We start from the raw sequence: 27913 nt of genomic DNA on the forward strand, positions 1-27913 counted from the left end.
GCCTCAAAAAACTAGAAACAAAATGCAACTCCCTTCCCATTTCCCTGAAAAGGACCATTCTAGACGCACTGACTCACTTGGATGTCCAAAGGAACACAATTTCTATGGACTGGTAAATGAGACCCAGGTGCAGGGGCTGCTGGCAGAGGCAGCTGGAGTGGGAGCCTTTCATTATGTACCTGTGGGCCTTTGCATCATGGACCCGGGACCTATTTCATTACAAAAAAGCTGAGGCAGCTGTAACACAGAAAATGACTAATTCACACTGCTAAGTAAAGCCAAGCTGCAGAACAAGGGCTTTTCTAACAGACCTACCCGCATGCACATACAAAAGCAAGTATGTATTTGTATACACACAGAAAAGGAAGGCAGGCTGGGGATATAGCTTGGTGGTAGAATAAGTGATGTACTTAGCACATGTGAGGCCCTGGGTTAGGAGTGTCACAAAAATGAAAAAGTTCTGGAAGGTTCTACAAGCAGCTGGGCATGTGTGTCACTTCCAAGTGGTTCTGAAATGGCCTTGCTCTACGCTCTGCAACGGCTTGAATTTTACGCACAAACAGCCTTGCTGTTAAGTGCCCATGTTAAGTGTTACATTACCTTCAGGATTCTCTTCCTCAGAAAGGATGCAGGTTCCCCACACATCTCGCCACAGCACTCTCCCTCTCCTGGGCTCCTGTTAGACTTTTCACAGCTCCCTCTCCTCAGCCTGCTGAATTCCCACTCATGTGTGCAAAGACACCTGTTGCCTCTTCCAGGAGACACAGCAGAATTCACTTGTTGGCTGATCATATTCTGTGTCTTAGACCAGCATGCCTGGCACCTAGCCCAGGACCTGACAACAGATGCCCAGTGCTGTTGGCTAAGAGATCCCTCTGTGCTAGGTGAAAGCTCAAAGAACCTATCCAGAGTCAGCTCCTGCTTGGCTGGAATTTACTCCCTCTTGGGGACGCAGGTTTCTGACACCCCTGCACACCTCACCTCCTTTTGCTTAGGATTTTATAATACGCTCTGCCTTTTAGGGACAGTGTGACCCCAGGGGAACTGTCCTCGAATGCCCTCTCTCAGTAGGCCTTGGTGTTGAATATCAGCTGGGAGTGCCAAGCTCCTGGGTCCTCACTCTAATTGTTCTCTATTGTCAAACGAGCACGGTAGACAAAGGAGGCATTTGGCTCATCACATCTCAGGTCAAAAGACTACTGTGCATCGTCAGAGGCACCTGTAGTGAGGATGGCACCCTGGTCTTCTAGAACTAGGCGCACCTGGCTCACTCTTGAATGGCAGAAAGATCTTTATTCTTTGACCCCCAGTTCTTTTTTCAAAAGATGTGATAAACTGGCTTTGCCTGACGCCTAGCACTGTGAGCATCAAGGCAGGTAAAGGTTCTATAAGCTTAGAGCACCCTGGTTACTGGGGCTGGGAAGCCCCTAACGAATGGGCAAGCCCTGCTGTAATTTCAATCTTCTAACAAGGCCTCTCTGTGGGTGAGGCTGGGGACAGATTATGGCCCCCGTCTTCTAGCCACACCCTGTGTCCTGCTACACTAAGCCACCTGCTGTTTCCTGAAGTGCCTTCCTCCTTTCTTCCTGCTCTGGTACCTTTCTTGCTTTCTCCAGCTTAGAATGCCCTCTCCTGGCTGGAACTGTACATCTCACCCAGTCAGGATGCCTGGCTGCTCTGCCTTCCTCTACAGCCCACTGCAGCATTTGCTGCCTTCCAATCACAGACCTAGTTATCCTTGCTAGGTCTTCCTCGACTCCTTGGTAACAAGGCATCCCTCATCTTTGATTGGTGCCTGGAAGGTATTTCCTGCAAAGAGCGGTTCATGTGCAGAGGGCGACAAAGAGAAGCACTCAGTCTAGCGGCTGCTCGCCTCATGCCATGCTGCCCTCCATCTCTCCTGTCCTGTTCTGCGTTTCAGAACTTGCCTTGGCAACAAGCATCTGCCTGGCCAGACTGAGAAAGGCTAGGGACAACCTGAAATTTGCTTAGGAGAGGCAGAAGAGCAAGGAAAATGGGTCAGCCCAAGTGCTCTCTGCATCTGCCCATAAAGAGCCAACAGTGGGTTTCCTGGTCTTGGAAAGTAAGGTGGTACGCCCTCAGCCACTGCTCACAACTGGACGGTGTTCTGAGAATTTGAACTGAAGCAGTTTCAAAAGCGCCAGCTGCCTTGTGGGCCTGCCCTCTCTGGGCAGGGCAGCTTCCTCTCCAGACCACCTTCAGATTCGATGGGGGAGGAACAGTGGGGAACTGTGCACTCTGAGGATGCCAGGAAGGGAGAAACTGTTGGTTTCAATGGGCCGCAGAGGCTGAATATATAAGGCAGGGAGATTTGGGAGGGAGAAAGGTGGAAGGCTCTGGAGTCCCCCTACATATCCATCGAGACAGATGTCATGAAAGACCAAAGACAGGGTCTGCCCCAGTCTCATACAGCTCAACAGTGGCTATTATTCAGAAGGCAGACTCAATTTGCAAAGGGATTTTGTCTTAATGGGGCCTGGGGAGAAAGGCTACTCTGGAATCAGTGTCTGGGCTTTAGTCTGAATAGATTCAAGGCTGGGTGGTAAGTAGGGAGAAGAAATCAACCAAAGAAGAAATGGAAACCTGGGGAGAACCAAGGTGCCACATTCCCAAGAGCTGAATGGCTGGAACTGGTTCCAGACAGTGAACAAAAGACAAGAAGCTGAGCTGGTGCTCTATTCTCCCACCCCCATTCCACCCCATCCCTCCCACCCCCCTTTTTCTCTGGGCAACTGGGTCTCCCTCTGTAGCCTAGCTACCCTGGAATTTTTGATTTCCTGCCTCAGCTCCTGAGTGCTAGGCTTACAAATGTGTGCCATCACGCTACACCTCTATTTAATTATATATATATATTTTTTTAACATTTGCTTATTTAGTATGAGTGTGACGAGGTCTGAAAATATGCAGGGGTCGGTTTTCTCCTTCCACCATTTGCGCCCCAGGGATTTAACTCAAGTCTTCAGGCTTGGCGGAAAGCGCCTTTAACCGCTGCGCCACCGGGGTCCCGCCCCTGGGCTTTGTTGTTAAGGCAGGGAGAAGGGTCTGCTATAGGGGTTCCTGGCAGGCACCCATGCAGCTGTGATTCCACAGCGACAGAAATCAGGGCCTAGGGATGAATCTGGATGCTACAATTAACTGTGGGTGTGGCCAGGCATGGCTCCTAGCAGAAGGATGACAAAAGATGGGGCCTTTCAGAGCCATACCTGTGGGGAACACACTGGGGCTCATCCAAGCCACCGAACGAGCGATCGCTCTGGTGAGGTGCAAACACCTGGCTGCTGGTTGGCCATAGCATCAGGTGGGGGGCAGTTTGGCTGGGGCCAGCAGGCTCCGAGGAGTCAGCGCCTGCCTTTGTGTCTGAGGTCGGGCGGGCAGTGTTTCCAGCTGTGGCACGAAGCAAGGGGTCTGGGGGAGGGGATGTGGCAGGGTCTGTCTGCGGGCAGCGGAGGACAATGCTAATCCCCGCTTTTAGGAGTGGCCAGATTGTGGGACACCGAAGGCCAGCCACAGATGTGGGCGCAAGTGGAGGGAATGGTGATCGATGCCACGGTGGGTGCGTGACGCGGGAGAGGGGGCCAGTTATCGGGTATGCAGGGACAGGCTCGTGGGGGCCGTGGCCGGGAATGGGGGCGGAAGGCGTCGGCTCTCGCCTAGACCCTACCTTGCCGCGGGCGCAGCGCACTGAGCGCAGGGCGCCGAAGAAGATGGGCAGCAGCGCCATGAGCAGGAGGCTGCCGTAGGCCAGCGCGATGCCCTCGGGCGTGGAGGGTGGCCGCGTCGTGCCGTTGGCCGGGCTGCTGGCCTCGGTGCTGCCGTTGTGCGGGTCGCTGAGGGCCGAATCCATGGCGAGGCTACGCTTGGGTTCCGACTCCAGCTCCGGCCGCCGCTGCACGAACGCAGATGGAAGGCGAGGTACTGCAGGGAAAAGCCACGTTCCCCTAAAGAAACAGGAAATGACGTGCCTCCTCGCCTTTCCTCGCCGCGCAGTGAACGCGCGCGCGTTCCCGCTACCACCCTCCCCGCCGCCCGATCGCCCTCTAGTGGCGGTGAGGGAGGGACGGCTTGTTGCTAAGCAACTTGGGGGCCGATCCATACAGGCGATCTGGACCATTGTGGCTGTAATCCATCCTGAGACTCGAGGACCCATTCTTTAGTCCCAGGTGATTTCTTCAGGACTAGGCTGTCCTGCTCTCCACAAATCCTCAGCCTTCACCAAGAAGAATGCACACATTCATTCGATACTCAATTGATCATTTGTACCTTAAATATTTATTGGGATGTCCCACTTATATTCTAGTCACTAGACACTGAAGGAAACAAGCAAAAGCTTGTCCTTGTGCTCAGGAAGCTTGCATTTTAGTATGCAGGAGTTGGGAGAGGAAGGCGGAAAGAGGGTAAAATGAACAAATTATGAAGTCTAAAATGTATCTTTTAGAATAGCTTTGAAATGTAAAGATGTCAGTATATAGGTATGAATTCTAAGCCATATCGATGCAGATAAATTAGAGAAAAATAAAGCAAAATAGGGAAACTGTATGAAAGGTTTGCAAATGTATTAATTGCTTATTATGTGCCAGGCAGTAATAATCCTACCACTCCATAACCCCACACAGTTTATAAACACTGTGGCTCTCATCATAATGGCAAGGGTGTAAGGCTGGGCAGATGAGTTTGTTCAGCTGGCTTCTTGACTAGGCACTTAATTAAAGAAAATTAGGCTAAAATTTAGTATTTTTCTTTTTTTCTTTCTTGTTTTTGTTTTGTTTTGTTTTGTTTTTTGAGACAGGGTTTCTCTGTTCCAGTTCTGCCTGGAACTCCATCTGTAGACCAAGTTGGTCTCAAACTCATAGAACTCTACCTGTCTCTGCCTTCCAAGTTCTGGGATTAAAAGCGTGTGCCTCTACTGCCAGGCTAAAATTTAGTATTTTCAAAGCAACTGGTTATAAACCTGAAGAGTTTGTAAAATTATGTTGCATACTTTAATACTCAATTCAATTAATATGGTGCTTCTTTTACCCACGGCTAGGCTTCTAGTTCTTGCTAAAATCATATCATCACATCATGTTCTAATTATTCATCTTTGAAATTTAATTACATCATTGTACAGATGCCGTTTCTGTGGGCATTTGATGACTAGAATGGTGCCATGTTGTCATTCCTTGTGTGCTTTAAAAAGCAGTTAGTTTATGCGTGTTAAATAGTCCCTCTTGGAGGCCAGGCTTGGTGGTCTATGCCTTGAGCCCAGCACTCAGGGACAGGGGCAGGTGGGTAGATCTGTGAGTTTGAGACCAGCCAAGGCAACATAGTGAGACCTTGTCTCAACAAATGAACAAAACCAGAGCAACAACAACCCTCCCCCTCTTTAAAAAATTCAATCTTGTGGCTGGTATGATGGTTCAGAGGTTAAGAGCAGTTTGCTCTCAAGGGCAGGGGTCGGTTCTCAGGACCAACATAGTGTCTTCTGATCGTATGTAACCCTAGTTCCAGGAACTCTAATGCCCACTTCTAACCTCCTTGGGCACCAAGCATGCACATGGTGTAATACATTTATGCAGGCAAGACAGTCACACATATAAAATAAAAAAAAAATCTAAAAAAAAATTCATCTTAGCTTGGTTTGATGGCACATGCCTTTAATCCCAGCATTCCAGGGGCAAAGGCAGCCAAATCTTTCTAAGTCTGAGACTATCTTGGTCTACATAGAGAGTTCCAGGCTAGCAAAGGCTACATAGTGAGACTCAAACAAGCAGACACAAGATTCAGTCTTATTAAATTTAATCTCTTTCATCTTTTAGAAAATGATGTGTCTTAGTTAGGGTTTTATTGCTGTGAAGAGACACCATGATCATGCAATTCTTTTTTTAAATTTTTTTGAAGATTTATTTATTATGTATACTGTGTACTGCCTACATGTAAACCCACATACCAGAAGAGAGCATCATATCTCATTACAGATGGTTATGAACCATCATGTAGTTGCTGGGAATTGAACTCAGAATCTCTGGAAGAGCAGCCAGTGCTCTTAACCTCTGAGCCATCTCTCCAGCCCAGACCATGGCAATTCTTATAAAGGAAAACATTTAGTTGGGTTTGGCATATAGTTTCAGAGGCTTAGTCTGTTATCTATCATCAAGGAGGAAGCATGGTGCCATGCAGGCAGAAATGGTGCTGGAGAAGGAGCTGGGAGTTCTACATCTGGATCAGCAGGTAGCCAGAATGGACAGCGAGCCACTAGGCCTAGTTTGAGCTTCTGAGACTTCAAAGCCTGCCCCCAGTGACACACTTCCTCCAACAAGGCCACACCTCCCAATAGTGCCAGTCGCTGAGCCTATGGGGCCATTTTCAAGCTACCACATGGTGCAACGATATACCGTTGAGTGAAGTTTGATGGATTTTTTTTTTAACAAATTCAATTTTTGATTAAAATTTCTGACTATGTGTCTATGTGTGTGTGTCTGTATGCTACGTGTATTTGGGTGTCCTATGAGTTAGAAGAGGGTAGGGATACCCTAAAGTTAGTGGTTTCAAGAAGACATGACTCTCCAAGAAAGAGATCAAATAAAAGAATCTGTTATGGGTTACAAGAATTAAAACAACACTTCTGCATCAAGGTGGATTCTCCTGTGTGAATGGTACTGTGGTTGTTAGGACCGTGGGGCTCAAGGTGGGGGTCCCCAAGCTGGGGCTCAACGTGAACTGCATTGGCTTCAGTCTGGAGCCTGAGAAATGCAAAATCTCAGGCTTCTGAAGGTGCAGGCTACTATTGACAGGTGTTTCATCTCCAGGAGCACCTTCTGCAGCGGCACCTCCTCCAGGAGCACCTTCTCCAGGAGCACCTCCTCTAGGAGCACCTTCTCCAGGAGCACCTTCTGCAGGGGCACCTTCTGCAGGAGCACCTTCTCCAGGAGCATCTTTTCCAGGAGCATCTTCTCCAGGTGGCTCCCATTAAGACAAAGGAGTGCTCCCTGTCACTAGGCAGCCTACTCCTTCCTCAGGGTTGGTTTACTTGATTGTCTCAGTAAATCTTGCAGGTAGAGCATTCATTAGGATCCCAGACAACCTAGTAACATTGATCCTTGTGAGACTGAATGTCTGTAAAGTCCTACACAAACGCTTGATGCTCTATCTGCCAAGTCCATGAACAAATATTTGTGTACAAATGAATTTATTGTTCCTTCTAGCTGCTTGTTTTTCATCCGATAGCCCTGCATGCGCTTCTAGCATTGTGGAGCCTGCAGTGTCACTGGAACGATATAAAAGAAACTGTAAAACTGTCTCTGAAACTGCGAGTGGTGGCCCACGCCTTTAATCCTAGCACTTGAGAGGCAGAGGCAGGCTGTTCTCTGTGAGTTCGAGGCACCCTGCCTGTAGTGAGCTTCAGGACAGCCAGGGCTATGGAGTGAGATCTTGCCCTAAACGAAATAACACAGCACAGCACAATGGTCTCTGCCCCTCAGAATGTCTTGTAACCGTTCCTGGTTTGCATGCAGTACAGATAAACCCAAGATTCTTTTTTTGACACTGCCTTATGTCTCTTGGGCCGAGGATGACTCTGAGCTCTGATCCCCTGCTTCCACCTCTGGAGTGCTTAGTTACAGGCACAGCAACCAGATCCGGTTTCATCCAGTGCTGGACACTGAGCTCAGGGCTTTGTGCGTGTTAGATAAATAAACTCTTTTGTAATTGAGCTATATTCCTAGCCCCCGAATTTTTTTTAAAAAAATATTTATTTATTTATTATGTATACAATATTCTGTCTGTATGTCTTCAGGCCAGAAGAGGGCACCAGATCTCATTACAGATGGTTGTGAGCCACCATGTGGTTGCCGGGAATTGAACTCAGGACCTTTGGAAGAGCAGGCAATGCTCTTAACCACTGAGCCATCTCTCCAGCCCCAAGCCCCAAAATTTTTAAAAACATAATATTGTGATTAATTCTTCAATAGTTTCATATGTGCATTCAGTGTAGATACTGGGTGAAGTCCTTAGTGAACCTGTATTGTTTGCCCCATGGGAGTGGCACGGCCTCTCCCAGGGAGAAAGATGACAGAGAGATGACAAAGCCTTCCTTGGATCTGAATGTGAGTGTTGACAATTTGTGCAGAAAGTGTCCACTATAGCTGTCTTCTCTCGCTATTTATGTCCTGAAGACTCCTCCCTACAGAGACTGTTCCTACTGAGATTGGCTAAACCTGTCCCATTGTTCAACTGTACCTAATAACTCTACCTCCTAGATTATCTGACCATAAAAACCCCTAATCTTTATTTGGCTAAGTACAATAACCCACCTTCCTCTTAAACTGTCTATAATAAACACTCTGTGCTTCCAGGGTGCTGTGGCTTCTACATCAGAGAGCCCAACTCACTTCGCCCCAGCTTTTCTATGTGTTTCTCCTTTCTTCATCTCTTCACTGCCTCAGTCAAACCAATCCCTGGATATTTGCAGCAGGACAGGGCAATGCATATTCATCTCCTCATCCTAGCTCCTTCCTTGCAAGGTTTTCTTTTCTTTTCTTTCTTTCTTTCCTTTTTTTTTTCCTGAGGTAGGATATCTCTACTTAGACCTGGCGGTTCTGGAACTTGCTGTGTAGTAGATTAGACTGGCCTTGAAATCCCAGAGATCTGCCTGGCTCCCAAGTACTGGGGTTAAGGCCTGTTTGCCAGTTGTTTTTAACTTCATAAGCCTATTAGATGTACTCACAATTTTTATGAGTGTGTGTGTTCTTGTGTGCCTTTCTATGCAAGTGTGTAGGCCTGAGGGTAGTGGTGAGAAACTTTAGTAAACAGGTTCAGTCCATTATCATCATGGTAGGAAGCAAGGTAGAATGCAGGCAGACTTGTTTCTAGAGAAGGAGCTGAGATTCTTACATCTTGACTCACAGGCAATGGGAAGAGGTCTGAGACACTGGACATGACTTGAGCATTATACGAGACCCCAAAATCTGCCTCCACAGTGACAGACTTCCTCCAACAAAGCCAATGTTACTCCCAGATCGCAGAGTCCCCCCAAAACCACCATGGATTCTGTGCTCGTATGTAAAAACAAAGGACCTTTACTTAGGTTTAAGCTTGGACTCTGTCTGACGCAGCAGTTGAGAGCAGAGGGTGCCAAGTGCAGGGATTTTTTTTTATCATAGTAGAGGTTGGGTGAGGGGATTTCCAGGCTTCAGGACCCTAATTGGCTGACATTTATAGATCTTGGCAAACGGGGACATAGGTGAGTCCTGGCTCAGGGACATCTGCTCGTCTTTTTTTTTTTCCCTTTTTTTTTTTATTGAGCTCTACAATTTTCTCTGCTCCCCTCCCTGTCTCTCCCCTCCCCTCTTCAACTCTTTCCCAAGGTCCGTATGCACCCAATTTACTCAGGAGATCTTGTCTTTTCCTACTATCTACTTCCCATGTAGATTAGATCTATGTAAGTCTCTCTTAGTGTCTGCATTGTTGTCTAAGTTCTCTGGGATTGTGTTTTGTAGGCTGTTTTTCTTTGCTTTATGTTAAAAAACCACCTATGAGTGAGTACATGTGATAATTGTCTTTCTGTGTCTGGGTTACCTCACTCAAAATAATGTTTTCTAGCTCCATCCATTTTCCTGCAAAATTCAAGCTGTCGTTATTTTTTTCTGCGGTGTAGTATTCCATTGTGTAAATGTACCACATTTTCCTTATTCATTCTTCGATTGAGGGGCATTTAGGTTGTTTCCAGGTTCTGGCTATGACAAACAAAGCTTCTGTGAACATAATGGAGCACATGTCCTTTTGGTATGACTGAACATCCTTTGGATATATACCTAAAAGTGGTATTGCTGGGTCTTGAGGAAGGTTGTTTCCTAATTTTCTAAGAAATCACCACGCTGACATCCAAAGGGGTTGTACCAGCTTGCATTCCCACCAGCAATGCAGAAGTGTTCACTTTACTCCACAATCTCTTCAGCATAAGTTGTCATCAGTGTTTTTGATCTTGGCCATTCTTACAGGTTTAAGATGGAATCTCAGAGTTGTTTTGATTTACATTTCTCTGATGACTAAGGATATTGAACATTTTCTTAAGTGTCTTTCAGCCATTTTAGATTCCTCTGTTGAGAGTTCTCTGTTTAGGTCTGTACTCCATTTTTTTTTATATTGGTTTATGTGATCTTTTGGTATCCAATTTCTTGAGTTCTTTGTATATTTTGGAGATCAGACCTCTGTCTGATGTGGGGTTAGTGAAAATCTTTTCCCATTCTGTAGACTGTTGTTTTGTCTTGTTGACTATGTCCTTTGCTTTACAGAAGCTTTTCAGTTTATTTATTAATTGTTTCTCTCAGTGTCTGTGCTGCTGGGGTTATGTTTAGGAAGTGGTTCTCTGTGCCAATGCGTTCAAGTGTACTTCCCACTTTCTCTTTTAGAAGGTTCAGTGTGGCTGGCTTTATGTTGAGGTCTTGATCCATTTGGACTTGAGTTTTGTGCATGGTGATAGATATGGGTCTATTTTCATTCTTCTACATGTTGATATCCAGTTATGCCAGCACCACTTGTTAAATATGCTTTTTTTTCCATTTGATATTTTTTGCTTCTCTATCAAAGGTTAGGTGTTCAAAGATGTGTGGAGTGATATCTGGGTCTTCTATTCGGTTCCATTGGTCCTCCTGTCTGTTCTTATGCCAGTACCAGGCTGTTTTCAGTACTGTAGTTCTGTAGTAGAGTTTGAAGTCAGGGATTGTGATGCCACCATATGTTCTTTTATTCTACAGGTTGTTGTGGCTATCCTGGTTTTTTTGCTTTTGCATATGAAGTTGAGTACCATTCTTTAGAGGTCTTTGAAGAATTTTGCTGGGATTTTGATGGGCATTGTGTTGAATCTGTAGATTGCTTTTGGTAAGATTGCCATTTTTACTATGTTAATTCTACCTACTCAAGAGCCTGGAAGATCTTTCCTCTTTCTAGTGTCTTCTTCAATTTCTTTCTTCAAAGATTTAAAGTTCTTGTCATACAAGTCTTCCACTTGTTTGGTTAGAGTTACTCTGAGATATTTTATGCTGTTTGTGGCTGTTGTGAAGGGTGATGGTTCTTTGATTTCTTCCCCAGCCCTTTTATCATCTGTGTACAGGAGGGCTTCTGATTTTTTTTTTGAGTTAATCTTGTATCCTGCTACATTGCTCAAAGTGTTTATGACTTGTAGAAATTCCTTGATAGAATTTTTGGGATCGCTTATGTAAACTATCATATCATCAGCAAACAGTGAGAGTTTGACTTCTTTTCCAAATTGTATTGCCTTGATCTCCCTTTGGTGTCTTATTGCTCTAGTTAGGACCTCAAGAACTGTATTGAATAGATATGGAGAGAGTGTACAACCTTGTTTTGTTCCTGATTTCAGTGGAATCGCAGGGAGTTTCTCTCCATTTAGTTTGATATTGGCTATTGGCTTGCTGTATATTGCCTTAATTATGTTAAGGTATGTTCTTTTTATTCTTGCTGTCTCCAAGACCTGTATCACGAAGGGATGTTGTATTTTGTCAAATGCTTTTTTGGCATCTAATGAGATGATCATGTGATTTTTATTTTTCAGTTTGTTTATATGGTGGATTACGTTGACAGATTTTCATATGTTGAATCATTCCTGCATCTCTGGGATGAAGTTGACTTGATCATGGTGGATGTTGGTTCTGATGTGTTCTTGGATTTGATTTGCCAGTATTTTAGCATCAGTGTTCATGAGTGAGATTGGTTTGTAATTCTCTTTTGTAGTAATGTCTTTCTGTGGTTTGAGTATTAGGGTAATTGTAGCCTCATAAAAAGAGTTTGGCAATGTTCCTTCTGTTTCTATTGTGTGTAATAATTTGAGGAGTATTGGTATTAGTTCTTCTTTGAAAGTCTTGTAGAATTCTGAGCTGAAATCATCTGGTCCTGGGTTTTTTTTTTTTTGAGACTTTTGATGACTGTTTCTATTTCTTCAGCAGTTATAGGTCTTTTTAACTTGCTTATCTGGTCTTGATTTAATTTTGGTAAGTGATATTTATCCTGAAAGTTGTCCATTTCCTTTAAGTTTTTCAATTTTGTGGAGTACAGTTTTCAAAATATGATCCTCTGTATTTCCTCCATGTCTGTTGTTATGTCCCCCTTTTCATTTCTGATTTTGTTAATTGGATATTCTCTCTCTGCCTTTCAGTTAGTTTGGATAAAGGTTTGTCTATTTTGCTGATTTTCTCAAAGCACCAACTCTTTATCTCATTGATTCTTTGTATTGTTTTCTTTGTTTCTATTTTGTTGATTTCAGCTCTCAATTTTATTATTTCCTGCCATCTAGTTCTCTTAGGTGAGTTTGCTTCTTTTTGTTCTAAAGTTTTCAAATGTTTTGTTAATTCACTAGTGTGGAATTTTTCCAGCTTCTTTATGTAGGCATTTAGTGCTATGAACTTACCTCTTAACACTGCTTTCATTGTGTCCCATAAATTTGGGTATGTTGTGTGGTCATTTTCATTGGATTTTAGGAAGTCTTTAATTTCTACCTTTATTTCTTCCTTGACCTATTGATGATTCAGGTGAGCATTGTTTAATTTCCATGTGTTTGTGGGTTTTCTGGAATTAGTATTGCTGTTGACTTCTAGTTTTATACCATGGTGATCTGATAAGGTACATTGGGTTATTCCAAATTTTTTTTGTATTTGTTGAGGTTTGTTTTGTTACCAAGTATGTGGTCAATTTTTGAGAGGTTCCATGAGGTGCTGAGAAGAAGGTATATTCTTTTCTGTTTGGATGGAATATTCTATAGATGTCTTTTAAGTCCATTTGAGTCATAACATCTATTAGTTCTCTTATTTCTCTGTTCATTTTTTGTCTGACTGACTTGTCCAGTGGTGAGAGGGGAGCATTGAAGTCTCCCACTTTTAATGTGTGTGGTTTAATGTATGATTTAAGTTTTGGTGTGTTTCTTTGACATATGAGGGTGCCCTTATATTTGGGGCAGAGATGTTCACTATTGAAATTTCTTCTTGATGGATTTTTCCTGTGACTAATAAGAAATGACCTTCTTTGTCTCTTTTGACTGATTTTAGCTTGAAGTCTATTTTGTTAGATATTAGGATAGCTACACCCGCTTGTTTCTTAGGTCCATTTGATTGATATATTTTTTCCCAACTCTTTACTCTGAGATGATGTCTGTCTTTGAGGTTGAGATGTGTTTCTTGTATGCAGAAGAAGAATGGATACTGCTTTCTTATCCAATCTGTTATCCTGTGTCTTTTTATAGGTGAGTTGAGTCTTTTTACTTTAAGGGATATTAATGACCAGTGATTGCTATCTCCTGTTAATTTAGTTTTCATCATTGGTGATGTTAATTTGTGTGTTTTTCCCTTCTTTGGGATTTGCTTTAATGAGATCATCAATTGTCTGTGTTTTTGTTGATATAGCCATCTTCCTTGGGTTGGAGGTTTCCTTCTACTATTTTGTGTAGGGCTGGGTTTGTGACTAGGTATTGGTGAAATCTAGATTTGTCATGGAATATCTTATCCTTCTATGGTGATCGACAGTTTTGCTGGGTATAGTAGTCTGGGCTGGCATCCGTGGTCTCTTAGTGTCTGCATAATGCTTGACCAGGACCTTCTGGCTTTCATTGTCTCCACTGAGCAATAGGTCTACCTTTATATGTTACTTGACCTTTTTCCTTTGCAGCTCTTAATATTCTTTCTTTACTCTGTATGTTTAGTGTTTTGATTATTATGTGGTGAGAGGACTTTTTATTTGGATCCAGTCCATTTGGTGTTCTGTATGCTTCTTGTATCTTCATAGGCATATCTTTCCTTAGGTTGGGAAAGTTTTCTTCTATGATTTTGTTAAATATATTTTCTGTGCTTTTGAGTTTAACTTCTTCTCCTTTTTCTATACCCATTCTTCTTAGATTTGGCCTTTTCATGGTGTCCCATTTTTTCTGGATATTTTGGGTTAAGCTCTTTTTAGATTTAATGTTTTCTTTAACTGACGAGTCTATTTCCTCTATTGTATCTTCAGCACTTGAGATTCTCTCTTGTATTCTGCTGTTCATGCTTGCATTTGTGGTTCCTGATCATTTTCTCATGATTTTTATCTATATATTCCCTCAGTTTGTGTTTTCTTTATTGCCTCTATTTCAGTTTTCAAGTCCTGAATAGTTTCTTTCATATGTTTGATTTCTTTTTCTTGGTTTTCTTTTTTTTAAAAAAATATTTATTTATTTATTCATTATGTATACAATATTCTGTCTGCATGTGTGCCTGATAGGCCTCATTACAGAAGGTTGTGAGCCACCATGTGGTTGCTGGGAACTGAACTCAGGACCTTTGGAAGAACAGGCAATACTCTTAACCACTGAGCCATCTCTCCAGCCCCCTTTCTTGTTTTTTTTTTTAAAGTGATTTGCTGATATCTTCCAATTTTTTTGTTTGTCTTTTCCTCCATTTCTTTAAGGGAATTTCTCAATCCTTCTTTTAGAGTTTCAAACATTCTCTTGAAGTTAGTTTTTAGGCCATATTCTTCTGGTTCGTCCCTATTTGGTTGTTCAGGTCTTGCTTTTGTAGGGTCTTTAAGTTTTACTGGTGTTGTGTTGCTCTTTGCGGTGTTGCATGTGTTCTTGCCTTTTCTACTCATCTTTTCCTCTAGTAGATTTGGTTGGGGTTGTCTGAGATTCTGTTGAATAATTCTGGTGCCAGTGAATCCAAAGCTCAGATGGTTGTTCCCCGTGGTACAGTCAGTGTCACAGTTCTAGTTACCCTGTTGGTTACTCCATGTTCCTAGAGATAGGTCAGCACTTCTGTGCTTTGCTCTGCTCCCTTGGACTTTGCTGTCTCAGGCTTACTTTGGCCTAGGCTGCTGGCTTTGCCCTGTTTCTGTAAATCCTGGTCTGGAATCTCTCCTGTAGAGGTCCCTGGGTTGGAGTTGGACCTGGAAAGGTTTCTGGCTACAGTCTACTGCCTCAGAAGTCCCGGGCTTGGGTGCGCCTGGACCCACAGAGGACCTGCTTACTCCCTCAGAGGTCCCAGACTCACGTTTGGACCCGCAGAGGTTCCAGGTTCCTGCCTATTCCTTTTGATGTTCCAGACCCATGCCCACACCCCCAGAGGTCCTGGTTCAGACCTACTCCCTCTGAAGACCCAGAATCATGCCTGGCCCCATTGAGATCTCTGGTTCCTTCCTATTCCCTCAGAGGTCCCAGGTTCACTCACCCCCAGATTGGCAGAGGTCCTGGCTCAGGCCTAGTTCCTGGGACGTCCTAGACTCACGCCCAGACCCACCAGGGTCCTGGCTTAGGTCTACTCCCTTGAAGGTTCTGGATTCATGTCTGTACCTTCAGCAGCGGTCTCTGGTTCTGGCTCACTCGCTCAGTGGCTATTCCTCTGTACCTGTTCTGGTGGAGATTGATGAGTCTGGATCTGGTCGCTGGCTCAATCCTGATCCACTAGTGTCCCAGGATTAAGTTGGCTCCTGGGACTGGATTTGCTCCTGGCGTCTGCTCCAGGTAGAGCTGGTTTCCTCGTAGCTGGTGGTCTTATGTAATCTTATCTAATGGTTGGAATGTCAGGCACTTCTCTTTAGATGTTGGCCCTCCTTGGATAGTGTCAGATCATGGCTTTTCCTGAAACCTGGTGCTGCCTGCCGTGACAGCTGTGCAACCTGGGCCCCATGTGTGGTCAGGCTGCCCCGGGCCCCACACTGCACCTCCTAATAGTGTCACTCTCTTCGGGGGTCATTTTCTTTCAAACTGCCACAGTATGTCACTGAAAAATATGGAGTGCTGGTGCAGGAAGCAACCAGAAGCCCTGAACCAAGGCCATTCTCATTAGGATGACTAGCATTTTAATTGGTTACAGCAGTTGTTCATTTCTAGTTACTAGTAGATTGCCTTTGATTTTCACTAGGATATGAGTTTGGATGTTAAGGTACAGCTACTAGGTCAGGTTCCCTAAAATCAGAGCCTAAGTGATTGTGGGGAAAGGGAATCTTTTCAGGGAGAAGGGAATGACGGTAGCAAGAGACAAAAGACCTGGCGGACAAGAAGTGGTGGTACATGCCTGTAACCCTAGTACTCAGCGTGGAGGCTGTAGGACAAGAAGTGGTGGTACACGCCTGTAACCCTAGTACTCAGCGTGGAGGCTGTAGGACAAGAAGTGGTGGTGCATGCCTGTAACCCTAGTACTCAGCGTGGAGGCTGTAGGACAAGAAGTGGTGGTGCATGCCTGTAACCCTAGTACTCAGCATGGAGGCTGTAGGACAAGAAGTGGTGGTACACGCCTGTAACCCTAGTACTCAGCGTGGAGGCTGTAGGACAAGAAGTGGTGGTGCATGCCTGTAACCCTAGTACTCAGCGTGGAGGCTGTAGGACAAGAAGTGGTGGTGCATGCCTGTAACCCTAGTACTCAGCGTGGAGGCTGTAGGACAAGAAGTGGTGGTGCATGCCTGTAACCCTAGTACTCAGCGTGGAGGCTGTAGGACAAGAAGTGGTGGTACACGCCTGTAACCCTAGTACTCAGCGTGGAGGCTGTAGGACAAGAAGTGGTGGTGCACGCCTGTAACCCTAGTACTCAGCGTGGAGGCTGTAGGACAAGAAGTGGTGGTGCATGCCTGTAACCCTAGTACTCAGCGTGGAGGCTGTAGGACAAGAAGTGGTGGTGCACGCCTGTAACCCTAGTACTCAGCGTGGAGGCTGTAGGACAAGAAGTGGTGGTGCATGCCTGTAACCCTAGTACTCAGCGTGGAGGCTGTAGGACAAGAAGTGGTGGTGCATGCCTGTAACCCTAGTACTCAGCGTGGAGGCTGTAGGACAAGAAGTGGTGGTACACGCCTGTAACCCTAGTACTCAGCGTGGAGGCTGTAGGACAAGAAGTGGTGGTGCACGCCTGTAACCCTAGTACTCAGCGTGGAGGCTGTAGGACAAGAAGTGGTGGTGCACGCCTGTAATCCTAGTACTCAGCGTGGAGGCTGTAGGACAGGAAGTGGTGGTACACGCCTGTAACCCTAGTACTCAGCGTGGAGGCTGTAGGACAAGAAGTGGTGGTACACGCCTGTAACCCTAGTACTCAGCGTGGAGGCTGTAGGACAAGAAGTGGTGGTGCACGCCTGTAACCCTAGTACTCAGCGTGGAGGCTGTAGGACAAGAAGTGGTGGTACACGCCTGTAACCCTAGTACTCAGCGTGGAGGCTGTAGGACAAGAAGTGGTGGTGCACGCCTGTAACCCTAGTACTCAGCGTGGAGGCTGTAGGACAAGAAGTGGTGGTGCACGCCTGTAACCCTAGTACTCAGCGTGGAGGCTGTAGGACAAGAAGTGGTGGTGCACGCCTGTAACCCTAGTACTCAGCGTGGAGGCTGTAGGACAAGAAGTGGTGGTACACGCCTGTAACCCTAGTACTCAGCGTGGAGGCTGTAGGACAAGAAGTGGTGGTGCACGCCTGTAACCCTAGTACTCAGCGTGGAGGCTGTAGGACAAGAAGTGGTGGTGCACGCCTGTAACCCTAGTACTCAGCGTGGAGGCTGTAGGACAAGAAGTGGTGGTACACGCCTGTAACCCTAGTACTCAGCATGGAGGCTGTAGGACAAGAAGTGGTGGTGCATGCCTGTAACCCTAGTACTCAGCGTGGAGGCTGTAGGACAAGAAGTGGTGGTGCACGCCTGTAACCCTAGTACTCAGCGTGGAGGCTGTAGGACAAGAAGTGGTGGTGCATGCCTGTAATCCTAGTAAACAGCGTGGAGGCTGTAGGACAAGAAGTGGTGGTGCACGCCTGTAACCCTAGTACTCAGCGTGGAGGCTGTAGGACAAGAAGTGGTGGTACACGCCTGTAACCCTAGTACTCAGCATGGAGGCTGTAGGACAAGAAGTGGTGGTACACGCCTGTAACCCTAGTACTCAGCGTGGAGGCTGTAGGACAAGAAGTGGTGGTGCACGCCTGTAACCCTAGTACTCAGCATGGAGGCTGTAGGACAAGAAGTGGTGGTACACGCCTGTAACCCTAGTACTCAGCGTGGAGGCTGTAGGACAAGAAGTGGTGGTGCACGCCTGTAACCCTAGTACTCAGCGTGGAGGCTGTAGGACAAGAAGTGGTGGTGCATGCCTGTAACCCTAGTACTCAGCGTGGAGGCTGTAGGACAAGAAGTGGTGGTGCACGCCTGTAACCCTAGTACTCAGCGTGGAGGCTGTAGGACAAGAAGTGGTGGTGCACGCCTGTAACCCTAGTACTCAGCATGGAGGCTGTAGGACAAGAAGTGGTGGTGCATGCCTGTAACCCTAGTACTCAGCATGGAGGCTGTAGGACAAGAAGTGGTGGTGCATGCCTGTAACCCTAGTACTCAGCGTGGAGGCTGTAGGACAAGAAGTGGTGGTGCACGCCTGTAACCCTAGTACTCAGCGTGGAGGCTGTAGGACAAGAAGTGGTGGTACACGCCTGTAACCCTAGTACTCAGCGTGGAGGCTGTAGGACAAGAAGTGGTGGTGCACGCCTGTAACCCTAGTACTCAGCGTGGAGGCTGTAGGACAAGAAGTGGTGGTGCACGCCTGTAACCCTAGTACTCAGCGTGGAGGCTGTAGGACAAGAAGTGGTGGTGCACGCCTGTAACCCTAGTACTCAGCGTGGAGGCTGTAGGACAAGAAGTGGTGGTACACGCCTGTAACCCTAGTACTCAGCGTGGAGGCTGTAGGACAAGAAGTGGTGGTGCACGCCTGTAACCCTAGTACTCAGCGTGGAGGCTGTAGGACAAGAAGTGGTGGTGCACGCCTGTAACCCTAGTACTCAGCGTGGAGGCTGTAGGACAAGAAGTGGTGGTACACGCCTGTAACCCTAGTACTCAGCATGGAGGCTGTAGGACAAGAAGTGGTGGTGCATGCCTGTAACCCTAGTACTCAGCGTGGAGGCTGTAGGACAAGAAGTGGTGGTGCACGCCTGTAACCCTAGTACTCAGCATGGAGGCTGTAGGACAAGAAGTGGTGGTGCATGCCTGTAATCCTAGTACTCAGCGTGGAGGCTGTAGGACAAGAAGTGGTGGTGCACGCCTGTAACCCTAGTACTCAGCGTGGAGGCTGTAGGACAAGAAGTGGTGGTACACGCCTGTAACCCTAGTACTCAGCATGGAGGCTGTAGGACAAGAAGTTGTGGTACACGCCTGTAACCCTAGTACTCAGCGTGGAGGCTGTAGGACAAGAAGTGGTGGTGCACGCCTGTAACCCTAGTACTCAGCATGGAGGCTGTAGGACAAGAAGTGGTGGTACACGCCTGTAACCCTAGTACTCAGCGTGGAGGCTGTAGGACAAGAAGTGGTGGTGCACGCCTGTAACCCTAGTACTCAGCGTGGAGGCTGTAGGACAAGAAGTGGTGGTGCACGCCTGTAACCCTAGTACTCAGCGTGGAGGCTGTAGGACAAGAAGTGGTGGTGCACGCCTGTAACCCTAGTACTCAGCATGGAGGCTGTAGGACAAGAAGTGGTGGTACACGCCTGTAACCCTAGTACTCAGCATGGAGGCTGTAGGACAAGAAGTGGTGGTGCATGCCTGTAACCCTAGTACTCAGCATGGAGGCTGTAGGACAAGAAGTGGTGGTGCATGCCTGTAACCCTAGTACTCAGCGTGGAGGCTGTAGGACAAGAAGTGGTGGTGCACGCCTGTAACCCTAGTACTCAGCGTGGAGGCTGTAGGACAAGAAGTGGTGGTACACGCCTGTAACCCTAGTACTCAGCATGGAGGCTGTAGGACAAGAAGTGGTGGTGCATGCCTGTAACCCTAGTACTCAGCGTGGAGGCTGTAGGACAAGAAGTGGTGGTGCATGCCTGTAACCCTAGTACTCAGCATGGAGGCTGTAGGACAAGAAGTGGTGGTGCATGCCTGTAACCCTAGTACTCAGCGTGGAGGCTGTAGGACAAGAAGTGGTGGTGCACGCCTGTAACCCTAGTACTCAGCGTGGAGGCTGTAGGACAAGAAGTGGTGGTGCATGCCTGTAACCCTAGTACTCAGCGTGGAGGCTGTAGGACAAGAAGTGGTGGTGCATGCCTGTAACCCTAGTACTCAGCGTGGAGGCTGTAGGACAAGAAGTGGTGGTGCACACCTGTAACCCTAGTACTCAGCGTGGAGGCTGTAGGACAAGAAGTGGTGGTACACGCCTGTAACCCTAGTACTCAGCGTGGAGGCTGTAGGACAAGAAGTGGTGGTGCACGCCTGTAACCCTAGTACTCAGCATGGAGGCTGTAGGACAAGAAGTGGTGGTACACGCCTGTAACCCTAGTACTCAGCATGGAGGCTGTAGGACAAGAAGTGGTGGTACACGCCTGTAACCCTAGTACTCAGCATGGAGGCTGTAGGACAAGAAGTGGTGGTACACGCCTGTAACCCTAGTACTCAGCGTGGAGGCTGTAGGACAAGAAGTGGTGGTGCATGCCTGTAACCCTAGTACTCAGCGTGGAGGCTGTAGGACAAGAAGTGGTGGTGCATGCCTGTAATCCTAGTACTCAGCGTGGAGGCTGTAGGACAAGAAGTGGTGGTGCATGCCTGTAATCCTAGTACTCAGCGTGGAGGCTGTAGGACAAGAAGTGGTGGTGCATGCCTGTAACCCTAGTACTCAGCATGGAGGCTGTAGGACAAGAAGTGGTGGTACACGCCTGTAACCCTAGTACTCAGCGTGGAGGCTGTAGGACAAGAAGTGGTGGTGCATGCCTGTAACCCTAGTACTCAGCGTGGAGGCTGTAGGACAAGAAGTGGTGGTGCATGCCTGTAATCCTAGTACTCAGCGTGGAGGCTGTAGGACAAGAAGTGGTGGTGCATGCCTGTAATCCTAGTACTCAGCGTGGAGGCTGTAGGACAAGAAGTGGTGGTGCATGCCTGTAACCCTAGTACTCAGCATGGAGGCTGTAGGACAAGAAGTGGTGGTACACGCCTGTAACCCTAGTACTCAGCGTGGAGGCTGTAGGACAAGAAGTGGTGGTGCATGCCTGTAACCCTAGTACTCAGCGTGGAGGCTGTAGGACAAGAAGTGGTGGTGCATGCCTGTAATCCTAGTACTCAGCGTGGAGGCTGTAGGACAAGAAGTGGTGGTGCATGCCTGTAATCCTAGTACTCAGCGTGGAGGCTGTAGGACAAGAAGTGGTGGTGCATGCCTGTAATCCTAGTACTCAGCGTGGAGGCTGTAGGACAAGAAGTGGTGGTGCATGCCTGTAACCCTAGTACTCAGCGTGGAGGCTGTAGGACAAGAAGTGGTGGTGCATGCCTGTAACCCTAGTACTCAGCATGGAGGCTGTAGGGTCAGAAGCTCAAAATCATCCTCAGCTACAGAGACTGGTTGAGGTTAGCCTGAGCTAAGTAGTACACTCAGGCCAGTCTCAGCCATCTAGGGAGACACTGCTTCAAAAAACAAAAGAAGCTACCAAGCAAACCAGACCCTGAAGGGTGTTGTAAGCCATACGCTGGGGTTCAGTCACAACAGGTTCGTATATTCCAGAGGAGGGGCATGTGGATTAGAAATGTTGGGCAGAACAGACAGAGGCACAAAAGGAACACAGAGACATAGGACAGTACTGGGAGGGCAACTCTGTGAGTACTGAATCTACCTGCACCTATTTTCTAAATGCTTATATACCTCAAAAGACTGCGTTAACACGCCACAAAGGACATCAAGAACAGCAAGTCTCAATTTCCTGAGTTAAGCATCTGTCGTTTTGGGTAGGATATATAGCAAATACACCCTAGACCAAGTATCCTGTAGGCAGTCACTCCCTCTGTTAAACCTCCCATTTTAAAATGAAGGAGCAGGAATAGGCTTGAATTCTCTGAACTTTGGTCAGGGTGAAGCAGATCCACTCCATGGGCCGACTTAATGTCCCAAACCCCAAGTCACCACACTCTAGGTCAGGATATCTTGTTTGTAGCTACACCTTGGTGTGGGAAGTTCTTCGGTGTATGTGTTGCTTTTATTGGTTAATGAATAAAGAAACTGGCTTGGCATGTGATAGGACAGAGTAGAGCTAGGTGGGGGGAAACTAAACTGAATGCTGGGAGGAAGAAGGTGGAATCAGTGAGATGCCATGGGGTCGCCAGAGGGAAAAGACAAGAGCTGTCAGTTGGAACCTTGCTGGTAGACCATGAACCTTGTGGTAAAACATAAAATAATGGAAACGGGTTAATTCTAGATGTAAGGGTTAACTAGTAATATGTTCAAGCTATTGGCCAAGCAGTGATTTAAATAATGTAGTTTCTATGTGATTATTTCTGGGAGTCGGTGCAGCTGGGAAACGAACAAGCGGCCTTCCCCAACAACACCTGCTGTCAACAACTTTGAAAGAGGAAAAATAAGCTCAAACTCTTTGATCTTTAGTCAAGGTGGAACAGGACTCACATCTCTGGCTCTGATAGAAGGGCTCTCTAACAGGCCTAAGCATGGCAAACATGGTTTTCCCTTTCCCCTTTCTCTTCCTTGCCAAACTCTTAGATTATATTCATAAAGTTACCCTAAAGTCTATTGCCTTATTTGGCCACTGACTCATTCCTAAGACTAAGTCCCAAGGTCCAGCAATCAAAATTCATTATTTGGCTACACTGGCTAACCTGTCCAATCAGGATCTAACAACTCACTCTAGTATAGGCTTCCTCTTTTCTTCTTAAAAACCTATTCCTGCAAAACAAACTAACACCCCACCTCTTGCCTTTGTCTGACCCAGAGGCAGCCTGTTCCCCCCTTCCTCCCACACTTGTCCCTCTGGGGCAATTAATCTTTGTGTTGAGAACTTGGTGTCTGGGTGTGTCCTGTACACAAGGGGTCCCCTTATAAATACAAACCAAAAATTTTCCAGAATTTGAACAGAAGTAAAATATAGTGGGGGCTTTATGGAAAATGGTGACAAGACTCCACAACCTAGAAATGAGTTGAGTGTGGTGATATGGTGAGTGTGGTGCATGCTTTGGCACTCAGGAGGCAAAGACAGATGCAGCTCTGAGTTTGAGGCTGGTCTGGTCTACATAGTAAGTTTCCGGCCAGCCAAGGTTACACAGTGAGACCCTGTCTCCAAAAGAAAAGAATCATGAACTCTGCTCTCTGCTCCTGACATTCAGAAAAGGAAATAAAAGACATTTGAAGACTGTAAAGAGAAAGTTGTCATTGTGGAGTTCCCTTTTGTATGTCTTTCTTTCTTCCTTCCTTCCTTCCTTCCTTCCTTCCTTCCTTCCTTCCTTCCTTCCTTCCTTCCTTCCTTTCTTTCTTTCTTTCTTTCTGCCTCTTTCTCTCTCTCTCTCTCTCTCTGTCTCTCTGTCTCTCTCTCTGTCTCTGTCTCTCTGTCTCTCTCTCTCTCTCTCTCTCTCTCTCTCTCTCTCTCATTCATGTTTTGACAAAATACCTGACAGGAAGCAATTAGGGAAGGTTGTGTCTGTTTCTGCTCACATCCACAGGTAAGACATCATGGTGGGGAAGGCAGGGCAGCAGGAGTGGAGACTGCTGGTCACATTTTCTTCCTAGTCAGGAGTCAAGAGAGATGTAGTCCCACTTTTTCCCTTTAGTTAGCCTGGGTCTGACCAGGAATAGGCGCCACTCACATTCAGGGTGGGTCTTCCCTTCTTAGTGGAACCTCTGAAATGACCTCACAAACATTTCCAGAAGGGTATGCAGTTGGATTTTTTTGGGGGGGTCTGCCAGCTCAAAATTAACAATATGGAGACTTATTATTAATTATAAAATATCAGCCTTAGCTTAGGCTTGTCCCACTAACTCTTATAAACTAAATTAACCCATTATTTTAATCTATGTTCTGTCGTGCAGCTTGTTACCTCATCTCTCGGTATGCCCATGCTGCTGGTGACTCTGCCTTTTTCTTCCTAGAGCTTGCTCTGTCAGGAAGTCTCATCTATACCTCCTGCCTAACTATTGGCTATTCAGGTTTTTATTACATCAATCACAATAATACATTTTCACACAGTACAAATATCTCACAACTACGTTTTTCCCTTTTGGTCTAAATAAAAAGGAAAAATTTTATCTCTAATATAGTGAAACTAAATAAAATAAGAGCAACTATCAGGTAACAATTATATTTACAATATCCAATCTACTTATATGTGGCATATTTGGCAAAAATATTCTATTATCTATCATATTTTGATGAATTTAAAGCCTTTTATTTAAGACAGGGCTTTTCTGTAACTTTGGAGCCTGTCCTGGAACTTGCTCTGTAGACCAGGCTGGCCTTGAACTCACTGAAATTTGCCTGCCTCTGCCTCTCAAATGCTGAGATAGAAGGTGTGTGCTGTCACCGTCCAGCCAAACCATCTTTTCTATACTATAGCCCCCCTTTTCCCTTTAGAAAGTGATTCCTGAATCTAATTTCCTTTGTTTAGCTTTTCTTCTGACCATGAACAATAACAACTTGTAACCAACCCCTGTAAATGATGACAAACATCTATAACCCACTGAATGAGCAAAAGCCCGCCCACCCACCCCATCTCTTCAGAATTTGGTGTCATGTTCTCTAGACTTCTTCCCATTGTCTGGGGGTGATGTCATCTTTAGGAGACCCCGAGAAAACTGGAATAACAGTCAAGTCCTGGGAGAACTAGTTGTATTATTTTTTGTTTAGTCTCTGTGTGATGGGAAAGTGTAGAGCTTATCTGAAGTCTTGGCTGGGTAGCCTGTGAGGCTGGACCATCTCAGCTAGCAGCTTTGAAGTTGTTTTAGATGCAGAATTTTGAGGAAACTATAACAGGCATTCTGAGAGGCTGGATCACTTATCTTTATTGGTGTCTGGTCCTTTTGTTCTGAAAACACATAAACTTTTTAATATCATTTTTTCTATATTAATATAAGAATGGAATGTGCAGCTTGTACAAGTAGTTAAATAAGATTTTTTTTTGTTGGTAAAAGGCATCTGTCAACTTTATAAGTTCACTTGGACTGCATAACGAAACTGTAACATAAATCTCTTTTCATGCCTTATGAAGGGATGGTATGTAATAGTAAACCATGAGGATCCTTTAGTCAACAAGACTTACCATGTCTCATTCTGTCTCAGAGCTGTTCCCATGTCGCGGGATCGGCATGTACGTCACCTGTCCTGTAGTCTTTCTTGGTTTCTTTCTTCATATCTGTAGCCAAGATTTTCAAGAGGTCTCCTTCAATCAAATCTGATCTTCATTAATTTTGAAGAGAACCACAGTTTTTATTTTCTGTGGAAACAAAGGCATAACCTTTCCCCCAAAACAGCATAATTTTTTTTTACTTGCATTTTGAAGTTAAGACATTCTTAAAATATATAGACTGGTTTAATTTAGCAGTTTTTATAGTCCAATGTCTCTCAGCAGTTATTGTTTTTGTACATTAGCATTTAAAAATTTAAAAATCAAAATTTAAAAATTTAAAAATCCGTACAGGATCCAGACGCCCTGTGCATTTATTTCACATCTTTGTGTGCCTTGTTTTTTAGTCTTTCTTTAAAGACTTTATTACTTTTAAACTGTTTTTTAAAATCACTGCATATACCCATTTAATTTTCTTTCTTTAGTATCTAAGTACATTTTAAAACATACTGTACCTTTTTAGAGGTTTTCTGTGTCTGGATTTGGCTTTACCAAACAACTGCAGCATTCTCTGACTACGTGAGAAAAGCCTTAAATTGCCATGTCAGCTTCTGTACAACTCAACCACATGGTGCTGGTGACTGGCACCAGCCTGCAGACAGCAGCTGAGCCTCTGTATGTTGAGTCCTGGCTTGCCTAAGAGACTGTAGGACTAGGAAGCTACATCTGGCTCCTTGTCCAGAACTTTTCTTAGCTTTCTCAGGCCCTATGTTTAAATATTTGAGCCTCCATGTTGGACGCCATATGTAGACGAAGTTTTCTTTGGGCCGCCAGGTCACAGGAAGATTGACACGGAGACTTATTAGTTATGAAAGCTTAGCCTTAGCTAGGCTTGTTTTTAGTCAGTTCTTACAAGTTAAATTAGCCCATTTATATTAATCTACATTATATCACATGGTGTTACCTCTCTTCCATCTTGCAATACTGTTTCCTCTACCTGTCTTCTGAGGTCTCTGCCCTTCCTCTTCTCAGAGTCCTCTCTGTCCCCAGAAGTTCAGCCTAACATCTTTCTAGCTATTGGCTGTTCAGATTTTTATTACACCAATCACAGCTATTGTGGGATGATCTTTCTGTATGCTATGAATATGTATTTCTATCATTGGTTAATAATAAAAACTGTTTGACCAATAGTCAGGCAGGATAAGGTTAGGTCAAGCAATTAAACTAAGAACTCAAATGAGTAAGAGCAGAATGGAGAGAGATGCCAGCCAGCTGCCTCACAAAACAGGACGTGTTGAAAATGAGGTAAAAAGCCTTGAGCTCCATGGCAAAACATAGATAGAAACATGGGTTAAATGTAAGAGTTAGTAATAAGTCTGAGCTATTGGTCTATAGTAGGAGGCTACATGTTTGTTCCCAGTTGCCCAGACCACAAAATAATCACTATATTATTTAAATCACTGCTTGGCCAATCACTTAAGTGTATTGCTAGCTAGCTCTTATATCTTTGGTTAACCCATTTTTATTATTTTATGTTTTACCACAAGGCTCGTGGCTTACCGGCAAGGTTCCAGCTGGAAGCTTGTTTCTTTCTCCTCTGGTGACTCCATGGGGTTTCCTTGACTCCAGCTACTCTCTGTATATATCTTTTCCAGCCTGGCTATATTCTGTTAAGCCATTGGCTGAAAGTGACTTCATTATTCATTAACCAATAAAAGCAACACATATACAGAAGGACTTCCCACACCATTAGTCGAGTGTTAATAATTAATATAAGCCTCTGAGTGATTTTTGGAAGCAGCTACAGGATAGAGCGGGATAGAGAAACCTCCATTTACACCCTGCAATTCATTTTCACACCGTGTACAAATATCCAACAACAGGGATATTGTCATGGTGATTTTAAATCTAATCAAATCCGTAGTGAAAACTAACCAACACACCTTGTTCTCCGAGAGGCTAGGAATGGCCAGTGTGGAGCCGGGACTTTGGTTTTTCAAGGTCTAGAAGCTGAGAATGAAACATTTTATCTGTGGAGGGTGCACATTTACACTTAAATTCTTTGTTTTTTTGCCTTTAAGAATTTTATTATATGATTATATTCTAAATATTTTCTTATAACTTAAAATATCCAGACATCAAAAAAAAAAAATCCAGACATCTACATTCTACATGTGTCACACTTGAGTTCTCTCTGAGACTGGTAACAGAACAGGCAGCCATTTTAATAGTCACATTTGAAGAAGGACTTAAATACTTATTGTACAGCATCTGTGTATGAGATAACTTTCATAAAGAATTCTAAAATCAAAGCAAACAAAAATACCTACAAATACGAATATCAAGATTTTTAAATCCTAAAATTCTAACACCCTAACTTAAATGTTACTTGATAGGCTCCCAAGACCATGGACAAAGGATAAATTTATAGCAAATGTCTATTTTGTATGCCTATTTAACCAAACATTTTTAAGTGTTTCACAGGAAAATATAAAGATTGCTAGTGTTTTCAGAATTAGCTTTTGGAAAGACTTGATTAACTTCCTAAATTTCAGAATTAGGGCGTCTTTCTTTTTTAAATTGTTAGTAACGTTCTCAGCACATTCTCCAGCTTTTAGTCCTGTCTCATCAGTCACAATACAGTTCTCTTCGTGGTAGCTCTGGAACAGACCACCTGTGGGAGCTTTCAGGTGGCACTGAGACAGTCGTTCTCATCCGGGTTCATCGGCTCTTGTGCCGGCTGCAGCCTTTCCTCCCGTTCTTCCAGTAAACCTTCTGTCTCAGAGACAGCCATGTTTTCCTGTGATAAGGCTTCATCAGAACAAACATTTTCAACAGAGCCTCTTAAAGCAGCATTCCTTTTCCTCTTTCTAACCCTGGCCTTTTTCTTTTCAGTATTATTTTTGGAAACTTGC

The 27913-nt window shown here is 45.1% G+C and overlaps 1 protein-coding gene across 2 annotated transcripts in view; it reads right to left on the reverse strand.

Annotated features, from left to right (window-relative positions):
- Positions 1–3976, reverse strand: part of Hm13 (histocompatibility minor 13) — a 35361-nt gene extending 31385 nt beyond the window's left edge. Inside the window, exon 1 of one of the 2 annotated variants that reach the window (XM_085697211.2) lies at positions 3683–3976. In XM_085697211.2, the coding sequence (XP_085553337.1) occupies positions 3683–3865 (183 nt within the window). In that variant the 5' untranslated portion in view covers positions 3866–3976. The remainder of the gene's footprint in view (positions 1–3682) is intronic. The other variant, XM_048445594.3, reaches the window with a different exon arrangement.
- Positions 3977–27913: the final 23937 nt, after the last annotated feature.

The sequence above is a fragment of the Myodes glareolus genome, chromosome 10 (assembly GCF_982192425.1).
Source record: "Myodes glareolus chromosome 10, mMyoGla1.1, whole genome shotgun sequence".
NCBI lineage: Eukaryota > Metazoa > Chordata > Mammalia > Rodentia > Cricetidae > Myodes > Myodes glareolus.